At 45.3% G+C, this 19,221-nt stretch overlaps 1 protein-coding gene across 9 annotated transcripts in view; it reads left to right on the forward strand.

Annotated features, from left to right (window-relative positions):
• Positions 1-19,221, forward strand: part of TBCE (tubulin folding cofactor E) — a 72,136-nt gene that overhangs the window by 39,796 nt on the left and 13,119 nt on the right. For 4 of the 9 annotated variants that reach the window (XR_012509953.1, XM_074373230.1, XM_074373232.1 and 1 more), the window contains 4 exons: positions 3,151-3,235; positions 12,497-12,682; positions 16,826-16,914; positions 17,859-17,939. Coding sequence is in view for 8 of the 9 variants with exons in the window: in XM_074373230.1 (XP_074229331.1) it covers positions 3,151-3,235; positions 12,497-12,682; positions 16,826-16,914; positions 17,859-17,939 (441 nt within the window). In the remaining variant the exon portion in view is untranslated. Of the gene's footprint in view, positions 1-3,150; positions 3,236-12,496; positions 12,683-16,767; positions 16,915-17,858; positions 17,940-19,221 lie in introns of all 9 variants that reach the window. The other 5 variants (XM_074373233.1, XM_074373234.1, XM_074373236.1 and 2 more) reach the window with 3 other exon arrangements.

The raw sequence follows: 19,221 nt of genomic DNA on the forward strand, positions 1-19,221 counted from the left end.
CCTCCAAGTTTTCTTCTAAGAGTTTTAAGGTTTTAGCTCTTATATTTAGGTTGTAGATTTATGTTATTTTTTATCTGTGATGTGAGGTAGATGTCCAAATTCATTCTTTTGTATGTGGATATCTAGTTGTGTCCGCACCATTAGTTGAAGAGACTGTCCCTTCCCCATTGAGTGGACTTGGCACTCTTGTCAAAAATCAGCTGACTATGTGTGGGTTTATTTCTGGACTCTCAGCTCTGTTCCTTTGGTCTAATCCTTCCACCAGCACCACACTTTTTTGATGACAGTAGCTTTATAGCAAGTTTTGAAATTAGAAAGTGTGAGCCCTCTGACGATGTTCTTGTTCAGGATTGGTTTAGCTATTCAGGGCCCTTTGCTTGCCTTCACTTTTTTGAAGGGTATCTTCACCAATTATAGTGTTCCAGATTACCAGTGTGGTTTTTTTTTTCCCTTCAATATTTGAATATATCATTTATTTATCTTCTGGCTTTTACTATGTCTATGGAGAAGTCCACTATATCAGATTCTCCTTTGAGGGTAATCTGTTCCCTCTCCCTCATCCCCAGGGTTTTTTCCCTTTGTGGCAACTGCTGTGGGTTTTTGCTTGTTGCTTTTCTTTTGTCTTTTTCTTTCTTTTTGCATTTGTACTGTTTGTTCTTAGAGCTTCTTAAATTTGTGGTTCAGTGGCTTTCGTTAGTTTTGTAATAATTTCCATCATTATTACTTCAAAGATTTCTCCTTCCACAGTCTCTCCTGCTCTTTTTTGGGGCCTGCAGTTACATATACTGCAGGCCCTTTCATTGTATTCCTTATGTCTCTTACGTGCTAGTCTGTTTTTCATCAGTTGTTACTGTGCTTTGTTCTGTACATATTTTTTTCTGGTCTAACTTTTAAATTGTGTATAATCTATGATAAAACTCTATCCATTGAATTATAATCTGAATTAGTGAATTTTTCAGTTCAGAATTTCCATTTAGGGTTTTTTAAAAAGTTTAAAAATTTCCTGCTGCAGTTCTCACACACATCTTTTAGTTTCCTAAAAATGTTAAACATAGTTAAAACGCCGTCATGCAGATGTCTGGTGGACCTATTTTTGTTGGCCGCTGTTCCTCTTGGTTTTCAGTCGTACAGTCTTGTCTTTCTCTGTGTGTGCTTGAGTGCCGGGTATTGATTATGAAGAATTACAGTTGCGCTCTGCGATGGTCATATCTTCCTCCTGAGAGGACGGAGGTAACTCTGGCAGGGGGAATTCCAGATCGCTGTAAACAAATCTGGGAATGAGATTATTTGGAGTAGGCCTTTGGTCCCTGCAAGGTCTAGTCTGTTTAGAGTTGGTTCCTACATGACTCGTAGGATGAAGATGTGTCAAGCCCCTGTACAAAACCTAGAGAGTTGCCTGCAACTTTCCCCTTCCTGGGGAGGCTGTGCTGTTTAATATTGATCTCTTAGCCCCTCAAATTTGTCCAAAGCTCGTTCAGCTTTTTAACTTCTTCGCCTTTTCTACCAGAATCAGCAGATGCTTCATGGAGAAAAAGTTGCTCTAAATGCTTCGTTCAACTCTGAGCTCCCCCTCTGCGCTCAGATATTGGCCTTGTAATTCTTCACTGCCTTGGTAGCTCTCTGGTGTTTTCAGAGAAATATATTGTATGTATCATATTTTTAAATTGTGTTAAGTTATACATAACTTATGATTTAATCACTTTTAAGTGTGTAATTCAGTGATATTAAGAACAGTAACATTGTTATGCAGTTGTCACCACCATCCATCTCCAGAGCTCTCTTCTTTTTGCAAAACTGAAACTCGATACTCATTAAACGCTAATTCCCCAGCCTCCCCTTCCCTCAGCTCCTGGCAACACCCTTCCACTTTCTGTCTCTGGATTTGAGTACTCTAAGTATTTCCTGTGAGTGGAATCATGTATTGTTTGTTCCCGTGTGTCTGGCTTATTTCCCTTAGGGTAATATCTTCAAGGTTCATCCATGTTGTAGTAGGTGTCAGAATTTCATTCCTTTTAAAGACTGAATGATAGTCCATTGTATGGAGATATACCACATTCTGTTTATCCATTGATCCATCAGTGGGCACTTTGTTCATCCATTCGTCCATCCACCTTTTGGCTGTTATGAATAATGCTGCTACATACTGGAGTATACTAACATCTGTTTGAGTCCCTGCTGTCAGTTCTTTGGTGTGTATGCTCAGAAGTAAAATTTGTAAATCGTATGGTAATTCTATATTTAGCTTTTTGAGGCCCCACCGTACTGTTTTGCATAGTGGCTGCACCATCTAACATTCCCACCAGCAGTGCCTGAGAGCTCTAGTTTCTCCACATACTTGCCAATGCTAGTTATTCTTTTGTGTTGTTTTGTTTTTTGACATCAGTCATCCTAATTGGTGTAAAATGAGTTTTTAAAATAGTTCATCTAGATTTTCTAGTTCTCAGCAGGAGGGTAGATCACAAGTGAATGTCTTTGTCTTACTCTTGTACCCAGCACAGTGCTAGATTCACAGTGGGTACTTGGTAAATGTGGGTGGAAGAGAGGAGAGAAGGTGAAGAAAATGCTCTGAGGACTGAAGGTGGTTTGCAGATGTAAGACACGAGTTACAGATGGTGTGGTATGACGTGTGAGTACTGGCTTCTGGAGTTAGAATGACCTGGCTTTGAAGATGTGTGACTCTGGCTGTTCTTTTATCTATATTGAATAAGAATACTAATTGCATTCAGAACTTTATATTATGAACAGCAAATTGCTAGACTAGGACTCAAGAAAGTGTGTGTGTATCCAGGAGCTGTTAAAAAGAGGATAACAAGAATACCTCCCTCGTAGAGATGAAATTAACGTCTGTTTTAAGGATAACATGAAATTATGCAAAGAAAAGTTCCTGGCGTTCAGGAAGTGCTCAGTACATTTTAGCTGCTGCTGTTCCCTGAAGTTGTGTTATTGGTTGGCTTTTGGAACCAGATGTGCTGTTGCATTTGCTGATTGAAGTCCTGAGTCTCAAGTTAACTTGTTTTTCAGAGACATTTCTTCCCTGCCCCCACCGGTGTTGGTGTGATAGTTTCCATGCCAACTGGATTTGCTTGTAGGAAAGTGGAGCATCGCCTGTGTCATAATTTATTGCTCATTTGGTTTTTCTTGTTCTGCCAGGACACTGGTTAGGAGTGGAATGGGACAATCCTGAGAGAGGAAAGCATGATGGAAGCCACGAAGGGACTGTGTATTTTAAATGCAGGTAATTTTCCATTATGAATTGTATGGTTACTTAGGATAATATTTAATAGTTGAATAAACGGCGGGTGGGGAGAAGAAACAATGTTTGGCTTTTGGGATAGTTACAATGTAGAATTTGGTGTGTTCTTAAAAAAAGATGCTTCTATTAGTGGAATTTTTTCCTTGCTTTTAAAACTCTTGAGTCATAACCTTACAGGTGGCGTTGCTTTCTTTGTCCTTTTTTGTGTTTTTGTTTCGAGACAGTTTTTCTGTTGGATATAAACATTTCTCATTGATTCATTAACACTTTATCCTTTAAGTGAATACTAGAGAAGAGAAATGGCCTAGGTAACCAATAAGAAGCAGTTGATTAAACAAAATACAGAACATCCGTAGTGGAGTGGCAGGCGGCGAGGGGAAGAAGCCCTTGTCACGGAGAGACTCACACTCGTACTGCACAGCTACTGGCGTTTCTAACTGCTTGTTTTCAGAGAAACTGCACGAAGCTCTGAAAAGCGTGGTGGGGAGTTTCAGGAAGAGTCTATCTTTTAGATTTTTGCTGTTTGTTTTTTTCAGGTTTCAGTTTCCCATAAGAATTTTTTAGTAGTAAGCTTATTATTCTGTAAATGTGTTACAGTGAACACAGTTCTGGCCTAGAAATCAAGAGGCTCCTCGCATTGCTTTTAACAATTTTTACGACCCTAAACAAGGCGAAATTTACCAACCTCTAAGATGAGGGTCAGAATTAGTAACAAAGTATGTGTCCTGGTCCACTCTCCTGTGACTTTAGGATTGGCACGTTCCTAGAGGCCAGCTGTGACGACAGTGGCCCGGGACAGCTCCGAGTCGGCCAGGAGCTCAGGGAGGGTGGGGGGAGCAGTCCCTGTGTTGAGAGAGATGGTGGAAGTAGAAATTTCTTAGCTTGGCCTGGTGGTCCCTTGTCTGCCTGGGCCACGACCTCCCAGAACCTCCAGTGCAGGAGCGTCCCCTGCGGAGTGTGCCCCAGCACCTGCCACGTGGCCTGTGGTCACACTGTCCTTGGTGGTCTCTGGGTGTGATGATGTTTTCCATCTTGGTTACTCCGAGTCGGAAAATCCAGACTTGGGTCAGTCCCGACAGATCCAGAGTTTGCCCTGAAGTGCTGATGGGCACAGACTTAGCGTCTGGGTTCTTCCCCTTGGAGGAAGCATTTCCTCTTCTGCTGTAGTCATGCCTGAGCATTCACGTGTGGGAATAAATATTCTCTTATTATAGATTACTTTTCTTTTATCTCAGTGAAATGGGCACTTTGTTGACTTTGGGATCCTATATGGGTGGGTAATTCCATCGCAGGTTACAAAGGGGGCGCTGGCTCTGACGTGGAGAACCCTGCTCTGGACTGAAGGACTACACCCTGTGCTTTCTGGTCATCAGCGCTTGTGCTGGTATTAATCAGAGCAAGGCCTCAACTAGAAAAGACTACACCAGTATCTCGGGGTCTCTAAATCAGACAGAACAGATCATACCATGCGCACTTGTTGTCAGACTAGCTCAGATCTCCTCCTAACGCGTCATAGACGCGTCTTCCCTTTTAAGAAATCCATTGGAGTCTTTTGTATTTTTCAGATTTTCCTTGGAAAGTCATAATAGCATGATGTTTTACCGCAGTAAACATTCTTCAGTGTTTAGATGCTGTTTTCATGAAGGCAAAGCAACAGCAAGTTGTCAGGTCATAAGTTGTCACCTCTGATACATGTGAAATAGGTAGAGGCAAGATGGTGACATTCCCGCTGTACCTGAGGGGGAAAGTCAGAAGCTGGCGCGTTTACAGCGGAGCTGGGACCCGCGTGTCTTCAGAAGCACGTGCTAACACCCCGCGGCTGGCAGCGCGTTACGCGTGGTCTAACGAGGTGGTTACACGGTGTGGCACGTACATCTCGGGAATCCTGGCTTGCTGTCCTGTGCATTCCAAGCAGGACATCGGGGTAGGTTGAGGGGAACGTTTGAGCTCCCTCTCGCGTCTCCCCAGCACCTCAGGCGGCTGGGGTGACTCCCTGCCGCTCCAGGACAGAACTGTGGGGCAGACGGTGGTCTTCTGGGCCTGGCTCACGGCATCCATTCTTCTCTGTGTATTTTTCCCCAACCAGTCCAGCTCAGCTTGGTCCCATGAGACTCCAGTTTAGATAGCATAACATTTGCAGGAGTGTAACCTCTGTTTTAACAGTGACCTTAAAGACCTGTCAAGGCTTTCACCCAGAGAATAACGTTTTTACAGTCAGCTTCCAGCGTGTCTGTATTTTGCCACAGTCGTCCCTTATGCTGGCCCTTTGAGATGGCAGTGGCAGGCACAGATGACCAAGCCGGTTATGAGTACAGCTTGACAAGCTGGAGCTGAGCTCAACTCCTGTCTGGGAATGGACTCCTCTTCAGTGCAGGTCTCTACAAATGGGGTGAATCTTTTTCTTAGTTGGTGTGACATGGTCAGAGGAGGATTAGGGAGTGGAGCAGACACCTCGGAAGGCCCCCCCAAACATGGGTGTTGATAATTTCACGTCACTCTTTGGTTTTAATCTGAACTCATATAACCTAAGGTAACTGTGGCCATCTCCTGAGCTAGCATTACCCATAATCAATATTTGTGACACTCCTAACTTACAGTAGTAATGTTCAGGTTTACCCAAAATTGGTGGCCATGAACCCGCCATCAGTGTTTCTCGCAGGCGCTTCTGTTTCCGTCTCTTGTCTTTTTGGCGAGTTGAGAGGTTCGGTGAAGGCGATGAACTTGAAGTTCTCTCTGCCTTGTTCCTAGAGTTCCAGTGTTTTCCTTTCAACCTAAACTAAAGCATATACTCTAAATAGAGCTGTGTGGTCAGTGTTTCACCCTCAGCTTTTATTTAAAATGTCCTCTTTTGAAATAATTACATGATTTCTCTTTTCTGGTGAGCAAGAAATCTTAAAATCTTTCCTTTGACACCAGTGAGTGGAATTTAACTTGAGTCCTTGGCGTCAGAGGGGACACACTGTTTCAGACTGTGGCCACCATACGTGAGGGCTTGAAAAAGGGAAGTCCCGGTTACTTACCTGTGTGTGTCGTGGGATTGTTGCAAAGTGTTTGGAGGTTCTTGAATGAGCATTAATGGGTCAGTATAAAATATCCCCTGGGATGGCATAAAGTGTTAGAAGAATTAAAAAAAAATCACTATCATTAGCGTGCTGAGAGGTTACAGACAGGGCATAACTCCGTCAAAGGTGAAGAGAGAGACTCCATTTTGGGAAGCTGCCCGTGAATCAGGGCAGAGGAGAAACCGTGTCATTCAGAAGCAGTGTCCAAAAAGATGCTCATCTGCTGGGCTGTTTTTTTTTTCTGTTTGGAAAACAAGTTCCCTGGGTCAGTTCTTTAGACATGACAGTGATGTACGTTCGATAAGAGTGAGTCTCTCTCCTCCCATGGTGGACAGTAGTTATGCAAGCTTGCAGAAAAGACTCTGCCAGTGCCTGTAGCAAGCAGTGCAGCAGGACCAGCGTGTGCCAGAAACTCCCCAGTCGGCCGGTCTTCCCCAGCCTCCAGCACCTACACATTAGCCCCAGTCAGCAGGATGCTCACTAGGGGAGTTTGGAATCTGTTGAGGACCCTGCCCCTTTGAGTAAGTGTTGCCAGATTCAGCAAATAGAAATACAAGATGCACAGTGAAATCTGGACTTTGGATAAGCAGTAAGTCATCTTTTACTATAAGTGTGGGGCATGCATGGTACATACCTGTACTGAAAAATGGTGGTTTATGTGGAATCCAGATTTACTTGGGCATCCTGAACTTTATTTGACAGCTCTGTTGGGCAGATTGAATCTTGATTACAGGACCTGCTGAGAGTCTTCCATTTCTGCCAGGACCGTGGTCAGGACGTTCCTTTTGTGGGCTGCCTCAGTAACTGGGGGGCAGAAGGAGGCGGGAACTCGAACAAGCTGAATGCTTTCAAGAGAAGAAGTCGTGGGCTCTCTTCCTCCCACCTCCAGTTTTTTTCTCTTCAGACAGGATTCAGGATTTCAGGTTTGGCCGCAACGTGTTGATAGAAACCTAGGATCTGTGGCGTCCCTGTGAATTACTAGTTTACCTCTGGAGATGTGGTGGTGTTGACAGGCACGCCCTTAGCCAGTTTCCTTATTTGCTGGGCTCTTTTGTTTTCTGAGCAACCTGCCAGCAGTGTTCCAGAGGAGACAGATCTTTGATGTTTTCCTTTGATCTGTAAAGGGCGCAGCGCCTGCTTTGCAGCCTCTGAGCACCACTGCTCGCTCCTTTCATCTGCCTGCAGCCAAGCTAAACGGGAATAAAGGTCTCTCCTGGCATTGTTCATTGCCACTGTTGAAGTGTGGGTTTAGTACAGAAGAGAAAACCATGGTATTTGTTTTAAATTGTCGTTTTCTCATTTATTATAAATGTGCTGGTTTTAAAATTTGTGTCTGTATTTTTTTTTAAATTTAAATCACATAATATTTGAAAGATAGATTTTCCTGTTTCTATTTCCACCCCCTCTCCATGTTACTCCTTTAAGGAACGCTAATACTATTTCATAGATTTAATAATTTCATTTCACTAGAATTTCAAATTTCACTGTTTCATTAACCAAAACCTATTTCATAAACGGGAGATTCTAGGAATAGTCAGATGCAAAACTCATTTGTTGGTATACATTTAGATAGATGGAGGTACATGAATTAATGTTCTAAATTGTCTGGAATTATTTTTCCAACACCTGACAGCATACCTTGGGATTTAGTTCCACCATGTACAGGTGTAGTCTTAACATGCGTAACAGTCAGTCGTCAGTAAACACAAGATCTGACTGTGTGCTGTCGGAATGGAGAGTTAAATGAGGTGACCTGAGAGTGATCTTTGTCATTTACTTCATAAAAAGCACCTTTGTTTAAACTGTGATGTGTTACGTCCCACGTCACAGTTGTGTGTTTCGTGGTCACAGTGCTGCTGTGGCTGTGCCTTCTTTGTTCGCGTAGGTGTTGACACGTAGGATCTTGCTCTGTGCTCATGGGAGGGCGGAAGTACCACCACATTGTCCTCAGACCCCTGCATGTGTGTTTCAGGGTCCACATCAGAGTCTCCTTCTCTGTGCAATACGCACTAGACCAGGGCTTTTTTTGTGCTACGTGTCCTTTTGGGAGGCACAAAATAATATTTTTATAAAACAGGAAAAATACATTATGTTACCGAGGAATATTTGGTTACATTGAAGTAATAAAAATATTTAAAAATTACCGTATGGTTATATATATATCTCTGTATTAAGTAATATTAGATAATAAGATCTAGCAACAGATCTAATAGCTACTAGAATTTGTGGTAGTGATGAAAATAAATATATTTTTTAAGATCTCTGCAAGGACTGTAAAGCGATACAGAAGTGTCTGATTTCTGTAGGTGACAAAGTACGGCAGATACTGCTGTGGTGTGTTGCCTGGATTTACAATTACAGGGGGTCCTGAATTTTAACTAGAGGTTGTTGAAAATAACACATTTCCCCACCTATTTCAGTTAGCTATTTTTTAATTTAATTTATTTTTTATTGAAGTCTAGTCAGTTTACAGGCTGTGTCAGTTTCTGGTGCACAGCATCATGTTTCAGTCATACATACACACACATACATTCCTTTTCAGACTCATTTTCATTATAGGTTACTACAGGATATTGACTAGAGTTCCCCATGCTGTATACCAGTTAGCTGTTGACGCATGACCAACCATCCTCAAACCCGGGGCTGCAGCCGTTTTACTGCTCTGACTCCGTGTCTCGGGGATTTGGACAGATCTTGGTGGAGACAGTTGTCTCTGTTCCAGCGGTGCTGACCAGAGGATCCCAGATGGCCTTGCACGATGGGGCTTGGTGTTGGCTGGTGGGGGTGGGAGACCTTGGGTCTCCTCTGCGTGGGATCAGCCTCTCTCTCTCCCGCGGCCTTTCTCCCTAACCTAGAGCTTTACACAGCACCTGGTCTCCCGGAGGGTGAAATGGAGACTGCGAGGCCTGCCAAGGCCAGTAAGAGCAGGTCGCAGGGCGAGTTCAGATTCAAGAGGAGGGAAAAGGACAAGCGGCAAAAGCACGATGCCTGAGGGCCTGTGGGCTGGGAGTCGTCATGGAGACAACCCACCACTGTTCACCTGCTGCTCACAGTAACTCACCTGCCTCCCCCTTGCAAAGTTCACTGTCCTGTCTGCCCCAGGCTTTTCCCCTTTTGACAGTGGCTCGAGGTCCAGGGCATCACTGTCTGAATTAGTTCCAGAGGCTCCTGGGTCCAGTTCTCCTGGTTCAGACACTGCGCCTGGACCCAGAGCTCTGGGAAGTGCAAGGTAACTGCCCTCCAGGTGCCTGCGGGGCGAGGTCCGGAAAGAGGGGGGGCACTGAGCTCAGCATGCTCTCGTCTGGAGGAGTGTCACTGGGCAGGGGACAGGAGAACAGGGACAGTCACTGAAGGGAGAGGAAGGGTGGGAGGGGGAGGTGTTTTCAGATGGGAGGAGGTACCAAACTTGGGTGCTGCTGAAAGGAGCCCCGTGATGCAGGAAGTTCAGTCCTGTGCTGCAGCTGAAGCAGGTTCTGAGTCTGGGTGGTGCCTTGTGCTGTCAGAGGCTCACTGGCTACTGGAAGCTGCCTAGAAAGTACTTCGTTTGACCTCTAGGAAAGGCTCTGTTTTAATAAACACACTTGTGTCACTCAGCTAAGGAGAATAAATATAGCTAGCCTCGTTTTTCAGGAGTTCAAGAGGATCTACCTAAGAAATGCTCTAGTCCAGGGCGGACTTCTGAAGCTTAACCTGAAAGGCAGCCAGGCGCCTGGCAAGCTTACTGGAACCCACCCCAGATGTCTGTTCACTGGGTGGGACTGGGCTGGGGCCCACGAATCTGCTGTTGGAAGCAACGTGCCAGAGGTTCTGATGCAGGGGCCTCGCGTCCCACCTCAGGAAACTCTGACCACGTGACCCGGTTTCGGCCGGGGGTCCTGGGGTCACTGGACAGAGTTTGTGCAGCCAAGTCCAGGAGTCTTGGATTCCTGGCTACTAGTGCACCGTTGTTCCCTGCGTTTCTGTCTTGGCCTCCAGACCCGAATCACTGTGTCTCTGTAAATTACACACAGCCCTTAAATGAAAACCCTAGCTACCCCGTACATTCCCAAGACGGGAGGAGGGGGCAGGATAAGGGTGGGCGCAGCATGTGCTCTGCAGCTCGGCAGACCTGACTCCGTCACTTAGCTGTGTGACCTCAGGCAGCGGAGGTGCCAGGTGCCATCCTCAGCCTGTATCCTCATCTGTAAAGCCCTCTCAAAGAGGATATTTATAGGGTTAAATACACCATGCTGTGCAAGCCATTACTGTGTCGCCTGGCATAGGCTGTGTGTCCTTTACCGACAGTTAGTGTATCTGATATACTTTAAAAAATAAATCCACACACTTTGAAATACTGGGCCCAGAGGCCATATTCTCTCAACTTGAGCATCGGCCCCCACACATGTTCAGATGGGCTCCTGTAGTAGGTAGGTGCGCCACGGATGGTGACACAATTGCAGATAGGAGCTCTGCGCAAGTCTGCTAAGAGAAATACGGTTCTGAGGACCTCCGAGCCACTTCTTCTTACCTGTGGCATCACGTCTAACTTTTTGAGATGACAAGTTCCTTCCACAAGCTGGTCGTCTCTCCAGACTCACTTCCCGGAAGAAAATGTATCAATGTTCATATTGATAAAATGTATCATCAGCGTTACTTTCATTCTCTTTAATTATGGTGACTTCTAGGAAAGTTTGATTTCTTTCAGAGTTAAAGGCTGTAAGCCAGAATGGTGTTTATAGTACAGTTTTTGACAGCTCATGTATTTCATCATTTATTCTCTAAATGATCAAATGATAATATTAACATTTACAACTGTTATAGGCGTACTTAGATTTCTCTCAAGTCAGATCATCGTTGCCATGGTATAATGCTGAAATTTAATGTGTCTAAAGGCCTGTTTGGAATCTCTTGGAAAGCCTGAGAACAGTCATTACGTACAGCAATGTGATTAATATTTTCATTGAATTCTGCTAGAGATTATTATGAAAAATTACTATAAAACTCGAACATAAATTGTGGTAAAATATCCTGTATTTCCTTAGAATTCTTCCTACACGCTCTATTGTAGCCCCATATTTAAACTGTTATTTCGTTCAACTTTGTTATCATTTCAAAGATTCTGTGCGTAATCCTGTTATCCACAAATGTTTTCATTTCTCTGTGTCCTTATTCGATCTGTCTGTCTGTTAATATGATTCCTCTCTACTTGTGTCATGTACAATTTGGTTCAATTTTTAGAAATCTCGACATTATTCTGTAAGTAATTTTATTAAGTATTACAGCTAGAATATTTTAATGACTACATCTATCTGGTTTACTTAATAGTTCCTGTCCAGCTGGGCATTTTTATGGTTCCAGAGTCCCTCAATTACGAAAAAAAAATGCTATTATATAGAATCTCTGTAAATGCAGTTTAGTTTTTATTTTTAAATTGTTGCCTGCTAACAAATTCCCAGGAGTATGATTATACAGTCAAAAACTAGGCCAGTTTTGCAGTCTTTGTGGTGTTAAGACTTTTTATTTTTTGCCAGTTTTGTTGAAAATACTTTAATTATTTGAATTTGCATTTCTTTTCTTTTTTTTAATTGAAGGGTCATCAGTTACAGTGGATCATTTCTGGTGTACAGCACTGTACAATGTCCAGTCATGCATATACATACATATATTTGTTTTCATACATTTTTTCATTTAAGGTTATTTACAAGACACAACATAGTTCCCTGTGCTGTACAGCAGAAACTTTTTTCTAATCTGTTTTTATATATAGTGGCTAACATTTGTAATGAATTTGCATTTTTTAATCATTAACAAGATAAGGCTTTTCCCTCATAGAAATGCTTTTAATACTGCTGTTTCCTCTTGTGGATTATCTGTTCTATATTTCTTGTCTGTTTGTTGAGATTTTACATGCTTGCATAAGTTCACAACCCTTTTATGGTCAATCCTGTTGCTTATACACTTTTTTTTAGTGTATTACTTTCCCTTTTGTGCTGATTTTGCTTGTTCAGCATACAGACAGTATTGAAAACCTTCAGAACGTTGCTTTATGGCCATTCTTGGTGGATGTAGCTTCTTGTTTTAAATGGTTTCAGTTGCTTTTATTTGCTAATGTATTTGTAAACACAGACCTTTTACATTCGTGGCAGCCTGACAGCTTATAAAGCATTTCTGTGTATGTATTTCCATTTCTCTCCTCTTCCAGGCACCCAACAGGGGGATCCTTCATTCGTCCAAATAAAGTAAATTTTGGAGTGGACCTTCTCACTGCAATTAAGAACCGCTATGTGTTAGAAGGAGAACTGGAGGAAGAGGAAGAAGAGGAAATTGTGACAATTGGCAATAAACCTGTAGAAACTGTTGGTTTTGACTCTGTTGTAAAACAGCAAAGGTAAGTGGAACAGACGGTGGTAGAGGTGACTTACAGCTTCATCAGGGTTCGGGATAGAAGTTATCTGACTGTACGTCAGTGCTCAGAACTTTGCTCCCAGACTGCTGTGTCTGTTCTGCAGAACAGAGGAATCCGAGGACTTAGGGAAGTTAAAATCCTTATTTTAGCACAGGGTGGCTGGACTTTTCCAGATTGGAAAGAGAACATTGATTTGCCCATCGTCAGTATTTACACCGTGCTGCATTGTGTTGACTGATTATTAAGTAGCCAAGGTTGGCATCTGGATGATGAGGCAGGAATGGAATGGATGTCTCCGTTGCCCTGTGCCCGGCAGCATGCTGACACTGCCTCGTCCCGAGGAGGCCCAATCTCTGGCCGCACACCCTCACCACCCGGGGGCTTCTGAAACACACAGTCCTGGGTCCCACCCCAGGCCTCCTGAATCAGAGAACCATGGGCTCTTGCTTTTAGGAAGTACCCCAGATGACTGTAGCCTACTGCGGGCCAGTAAATAATGCATTTTGAAACTGCTGAGTTGGAACATTCTCTGATTCTTGTCAAGCACCTCACTGCCCGTTCCATGCGCTGTGTAACCCAGAGAGAGTGGAAGCTGATATGCCCACCAGACACTCACGGCTGCCTGAGAACCTCCCGGGTTACTCGCGTTTAGCGATGCTCAGCGCTGTGCTGTGGGCCCCCGACCTGGATGAGGCGGCCTGGTAGCGACCCCTGGTGGCCGCTGTGGAGAGCAGTCGATTTGCCGCTACTTGGCGTCTTTTGGTCTCTAAAGTTCCACTTGAACTGTGGTTTTGTTCAGAGTAAATTTCCTTGCTATCTTTTTGTTGTTCTTGTTGTAATTATTATTAAGATTTATCATAAAACAGAGCTGAAGTGCATATGAGGACAGTGTTGAAGACTAAGTTCATTTTTTAAAAAATTGAACAATTACAATGTGTCAATTTCTGGTGTACAGCACAGTGTCCTAGTCATGCATATACATACGTATGTTCCTTCTCATGTTCTTTTTCATTAAAGGTTATTACAAGGTACTGAATATAGTTCCCTGTGCTGTACAGAAGAAACTTTAAAAATCTATTTTTATATATAGTGGCTAACATTAGTAAATCTCAAACTCCCATATTTATCCCTTCCCACCCCCTTTCCCCGGTAACCGTAAGATTGTTTATTATGTCTGCGAGTCTGTTTCTGTTTTGTAGATGAGTTCATAGTCTTTTTTTTTTTTTTTTTAGATTCCACGTAAGAGTGATATATAGTATTTTTCTCTTCCTGGGTTAGCTCATTTCTTGATACCTCTGCTTTTTAGTATAGATGACCAGTGTTTAAACATAAAACAACTCAGAAAAAATATGAAAAGGATTATATGTATGTATGTGTGTGACTGAAACATTATGCTGTATGCCAGAAATCGACACAACATTGTAAACTGACTCTCCTTCAGTGAGAAAGAATGCAAATTTTAAAAAGTACTTTTCACAATATTTAATATAATTAAAATAAAACCTAATATTATTTTTAAAAACTCAGAATACATCAAGATTTTTTTAAAAGCAATAACTTGACTGTTACTTATAAACAATATACAGTCATTGTTGAGGACTTAGAAAATATAAATTGAACCAGAGAGAGTCATGACTGTTGCACACTCGAGAGAGAACTAAGGTGAATGGTTTTTGCTGCTGATTTCTAGAACTGTGTGCTTTATGGGGTTAGAGTTCTTTGTTTTTTCCACTTGAAATGCAAATATTTAAGTATCTTTTTCCCCCAAAAGAGGCACTTTGTTTTTCTCCCTAGCCGGTTAATCTCTCTCAGAGAACACCATGGGATCTGTGAATATTAACAAATTGCAACAGATTTTCCTCCCCTAGTTTATGAACAGCCGGTAGTTCATGGAGTTTTCTGGTGAAGGACTTCCTGCTTGAACATCATCGTCAATAATGAGCTAGTGTCCTTCTTGGAAAGAAATACTAGAGTCCGTCAGGCTGGGTCCAGATGTCAGCTAAGCCACTTTCTGGCTCCGACAGCAGTTACAGCTAGTTCCTTACAGTTTCTGAGCCACGGTTTCCTCGCTTACAAAGTCGTGCCTAAGCTGTGAGAGTGGTGGGGAGCGCTGAAATCCGTTTCTCTTTGGAGGTGGCTGTGGCTCTGGAGTGGTGGCTGTATTGAGACCCAATCCCTAAGCTTTGTACCAAGGTTTCTGGGCACTGCAGGGGTGCAGCGGGCGCTGCAGGGGTGCAGCAGGCTGTTGCAGGGGTGCAGTGGGCTGTTGCAGGGGTGCAGCGGGGTGTTTTTAATTTTGGAGGGAAACTGACACGTGTTGGACGTGATGCAAACTGCTAGTTGGAGGTAGTTCAGTTTCATGATCTTCCTACTACTGTTCCTTTCAGGGTGTCATGTCCCTGCACAGCTGGGCTTTTTGGCGATTCCTGTGCTGAAAGAAAGTTTCTCCTGAAAATCACCATGGCACAGGAAACGGAGGTGGTGGGGCCAGTCTGATTCTAGGGTTTGGGAAGTTGCGCAGTGCTCAACAGACAAGAAGTTGCCAGGACAGAAATCATCGCTAGATTGTTTGGCCCTGACTGCGTACTAAATGGAACCGTGAGGTGTTCCTTTTGGCCTTGGCACCATGAAAAAATTACTGACCCGTGAAGGGCCCCGTGAACTGAGAAAGTTCGGGAGCCTCTGCTTGGTTCTGATGGCCGTCGCAGCTCCTGCCCTGCCTGGTCATCTTAGTCTTCCCCCCAAAGGTTGTCAGTTTTATGTTTATTTTTATAAATATTTATCAAATGATTTACTACATGTCAGGCAGTATTGAGGGTGTCGCAGATATGAGCTCACTGTTATCATAGCGTTGAAAACTTGTGGAATATACGTAACACCAGACGTACCTTTTAAGCATTTTCAAGTGTGCAGGTCTGTAGCGATGGGTACGTCCCCAGTGTGGTGCAGCCGTCCCCACCGTCCCTCTCCAGAGCCTTCTCATCTCCCCAAAGTGAACCGCTGTCGCCGTAAACCATCACCTCCACATCTCTTCTCCCCCAGCCTGGCGATCACGGTGCTACTTCTGACCTGTGGGGTTGACACCCACCTCAGTACCTCCTATAAGTGCAGTTGTTTGTGCTTTTGTGACTGGCTTATATCCCTTAGCATAGCGTCCTCAAGGGTCACAGATGTAGCGTGTGTCAGACTTTCCTTCCTTCTTAGGGCTGAGTAAGACTCTGTTGTGTGTGGATTTACCACACTTTATGTCTGTTCATCGGTTGGTGGACACTCGGTTTGCTTACGTGTGACTGCTGTGTGCCGGGAGCCCAGGTGCACACATGTGCAATCTGAGGCTCAGGGAGGTCAGCTCACCCAGGGCTGGAGGGTGGAGTCGGGATTGGAACCCAGGCGGCCTGGCTCCAGATGCTGTGTTCTAGACACTCTTCAGCGCTGTAACGCGTGGGCCCTTTTAATGAGTAGGAGACACAGATTCTCCACTTCAGAAGTGGCTTCTGGGAGGGTCTAAAAAAGCTGAAGACACGCATGCTCTCCAGATGCATCCCTGGAGAGGCTTTCCCACTCGAGTCCAGACGGCACTGCTGGGAGTCACCCCTGGATCACCAGAGGAGTCAGTAAAGGAACTGCCTTTGTTCCACGGTGTGCGGTCGGCGGCTGGAGCGCGCGTGTCCGCCGCGGACAGGGTACCGCAGAGGGGGGACGTCAGCTGCAGGTGCGGCAGGCCCTGTTCACGGCAGGCTTCAGAGTGTGCGAAAATACCGTGATTGTTGAGGGCCATGGACATAGGTAGTAAAGCTACTAAGAAATGCTGAGCACGAAGTAGACGCCAGCCAGCCGTGGCGCGGTGCTTCCCGCGGGGGCGGAGGGCGCGCGGGGCGGGGCGGTGGGAGGGGACGCCGGGGACGCCGCTTGCGTTTGCGATGTTCGCGATGCTTGCTGGCTGGCTTTCTCTTTTTCTATTTTCTCTTTTCTTAGTAATGTTTTATTTCTAAAGTTGAGTGGTGGGTACTGGATTTCTTATTTTTTGTGGCTTCTCCTAATGTCTGAAACACCTGAATTTTTTGAAGGGCCGCTGGAGAGCCTGCGTGTTTCTGCATACATGTGAACTATGTGTTTTTCACGCAGTCAGCTGAGCAAGTTGCAAGAAGTGTCCCTGAGGAACTGCGCAGTAAACGGTGCTGGGGACCGAGGAGCAATTGCCGCCGCCTGCCCTAGTATCCTTTCCGATGAGAGCTTGTCACTGGGGCCTGACCAGGTGTGACACTTGGGCCAGGTGTCCCTGGTCGCCTCCACAGTGCCCGCTCTCCTGACTGCTTCCTCACAGGGACTCGCTCTCCCCTGGGTAGTCACCGCCCAGCTAAATGATTGCCTTCCCGGACCCCTTGCTTTCAGGTGAGGCCGTGTGACTTGCCCTGGCCAGTGAGATGTCAAGTGGGCGCTTCGAGGGGGACAGACGTGGCGGGCGCGCGCCCTGTCCACTGCCTTTCCACCCCCTGCCTGGAGCACAGACGGTGTGCCCGGGGCTCGGCAGACGACCTGTGGGAAGCAAGCTGCCCGGGAGGGATGGGGGCGCCGGGATGGAGGCGCTGGCGTCCTGGCGTCCTGGCGTCCTGGATGGTCCCTGGGCTCCTGTCCGTGTGGCTGAAAGCGGTTTGTTATGGTCCCTCAAAGCAGGCCTTCTTACCTGCGCCTTCTCTCATCAGCGTGTTTTTTTGTTTTTTACTGTCTATGTAGTCTTATGCCCACAGCTAAAAATAGAGGTGGTACGTTTAAAAGAAAAAATTCCCAATACACTTGCCCCATTTTGTAGTCTGGTGGAACACGATTCATTCAAGTGCTTCTTGGCTCTGTGTCTCCTGGGCTGCAGTCCTAAGAAAGCCCAAAAAACCAGTGGCAAATCAGATAAACTTTTTCTAATTTTATTATTTATATATTTATTTAGGGCTCTTTTTAGTTTATTGCATGAAGGAGTTACACTAGTCCAAGTTAAAAGCAGACCCCAAATGGTTATATTATACAGGCTGTGAGGGTTTTAAACTTGTAACAAGGGACAGAAGGGAAAATCTACTCATTGCAAGGAAATCTGCACTTAAGCTTCAACAAGCCAAAGGCACTTAAAACCCATGAACCTTCAGCTGGTCGTCCTTAGCCAGTCCAGTCTCTGCAAGGAGCTGCCATATGTTCTTGTGCTGGTCACCCTTCTCCATACTCTGGATGCTCGATTACAGTACCATTGCAGGCAAGTTTCTTCTTAAACGCGTTCACTAGTTTGCTTTTATCGTAATCATCAGCGATCCCTTGGACAGTGTTAAGGGTTTTCCTGCTGTTTCTCTGTTGAATTCTCATATGGATATAATCTTCAGTGCCAGCAGGAAGCAGATCCTCACCCATACTTGCATCAGCAAAGGGGTCAAAAGAGTGGAGTTCTGGACGGCGGACATGCAGTACAATTCCTTTTCCTTGGTGGAAACGGGCTGCGGAAGGTGGGCGGGGGGACGGGGTGTCAGGGCGGGAGGGGGCTTGCAGGGGAGTCCTCGGCCGTGGCTCAGTGACTGGGGCAAACTTTCTCTGACTTTAAAAGATCATCTTCCAGTTCCCTAAGTTGACCTAGTAGCTACATAATAATTTATGCAAAAGATAGCTTATAATCAGGTTTCTCGAGTAAAGAGAATATTTCTAACTACCTCAACAGTTGCTCCTTTGTGGTGACAGGGACTAGAGCAGAGATGCCGGTCCCTTGGGCCTTGGCGGGGGTGGGGTCTGTTGGGACCTGTGAACAGCCCCCTCCCCACCTTGGCCCCAGATGTGCGCGTTTCCTCTGTAGGAGAGGCGGCCAAGTCGAGGGTGTTGACGTGGGTTTGGAATCGAGCCTGGTCAGGAGCAGAGTGCCCCAGAGCCTTCAGGAGCATTCTGTACTCTGGCTGCCTCCTCAGTGATGTCAGAAGATTGGAAATTGGGCCGGTTCAAAGCTGATTTCCCACACATCAGGAGCGATCTGGTCAGCAGAGGGGTTTGGGAACTTGGCCGTGTGGCTGGTGGAGTTGTCAGCAGTGTGCTGGTTCAGCCTGTTCTTGCCGGATAAGAGCATCCCCCAAGACTTGAAGAAATGGGATTTCGGGAGATAATCAAGTAGTGGTGGATATTTGCAGACCCAGTGACGAATGTCTCGCGCTTCCTGATTGAATTCTTGCCCAAAGTTGAAGTGCTGCCTGTGTATTTAATCCGGTCACCATTGTGGGGCTCATCTCTCTTGGAGGTCATTGCTTTCGCGGGGACTGAAGTCAGTGCCCGTGCAGCCGACCTCAGTGGGTCAGGTTGGGTCTGAGGGCTCAGATCGGGAGCAGCTGCTTCACCAGTTGGCTCTGAACTTCAGGAAGAGCACGTGCCCACCGGCGCAAGAACTCCCTGGACGGTGTGCCTGTGTGTCGGGGGGGCACTGCATTCGCAGCTGCTGGGTGGTTCCGCGTGGATGTCAGGCGGCGGTGGTCCCTGTGCTCCTTGCGGACCAGTAGAAATGTGTG

This window comes from Camelus bactrianus, chromosome 11 (genome assembly GCF_048773025.1).
Source record: "Camelus bactrianus isolate YW-2024 breed Bactrian camel chromosome 11, ASM4877302v1, whole genome shotgun sequence".
Lineage (NCBI taxonomy): Eukaryota > Metazoa > Chordata > Mammalia > Artiodactyla > Camelidae > Camelus > Camelus bactrianus.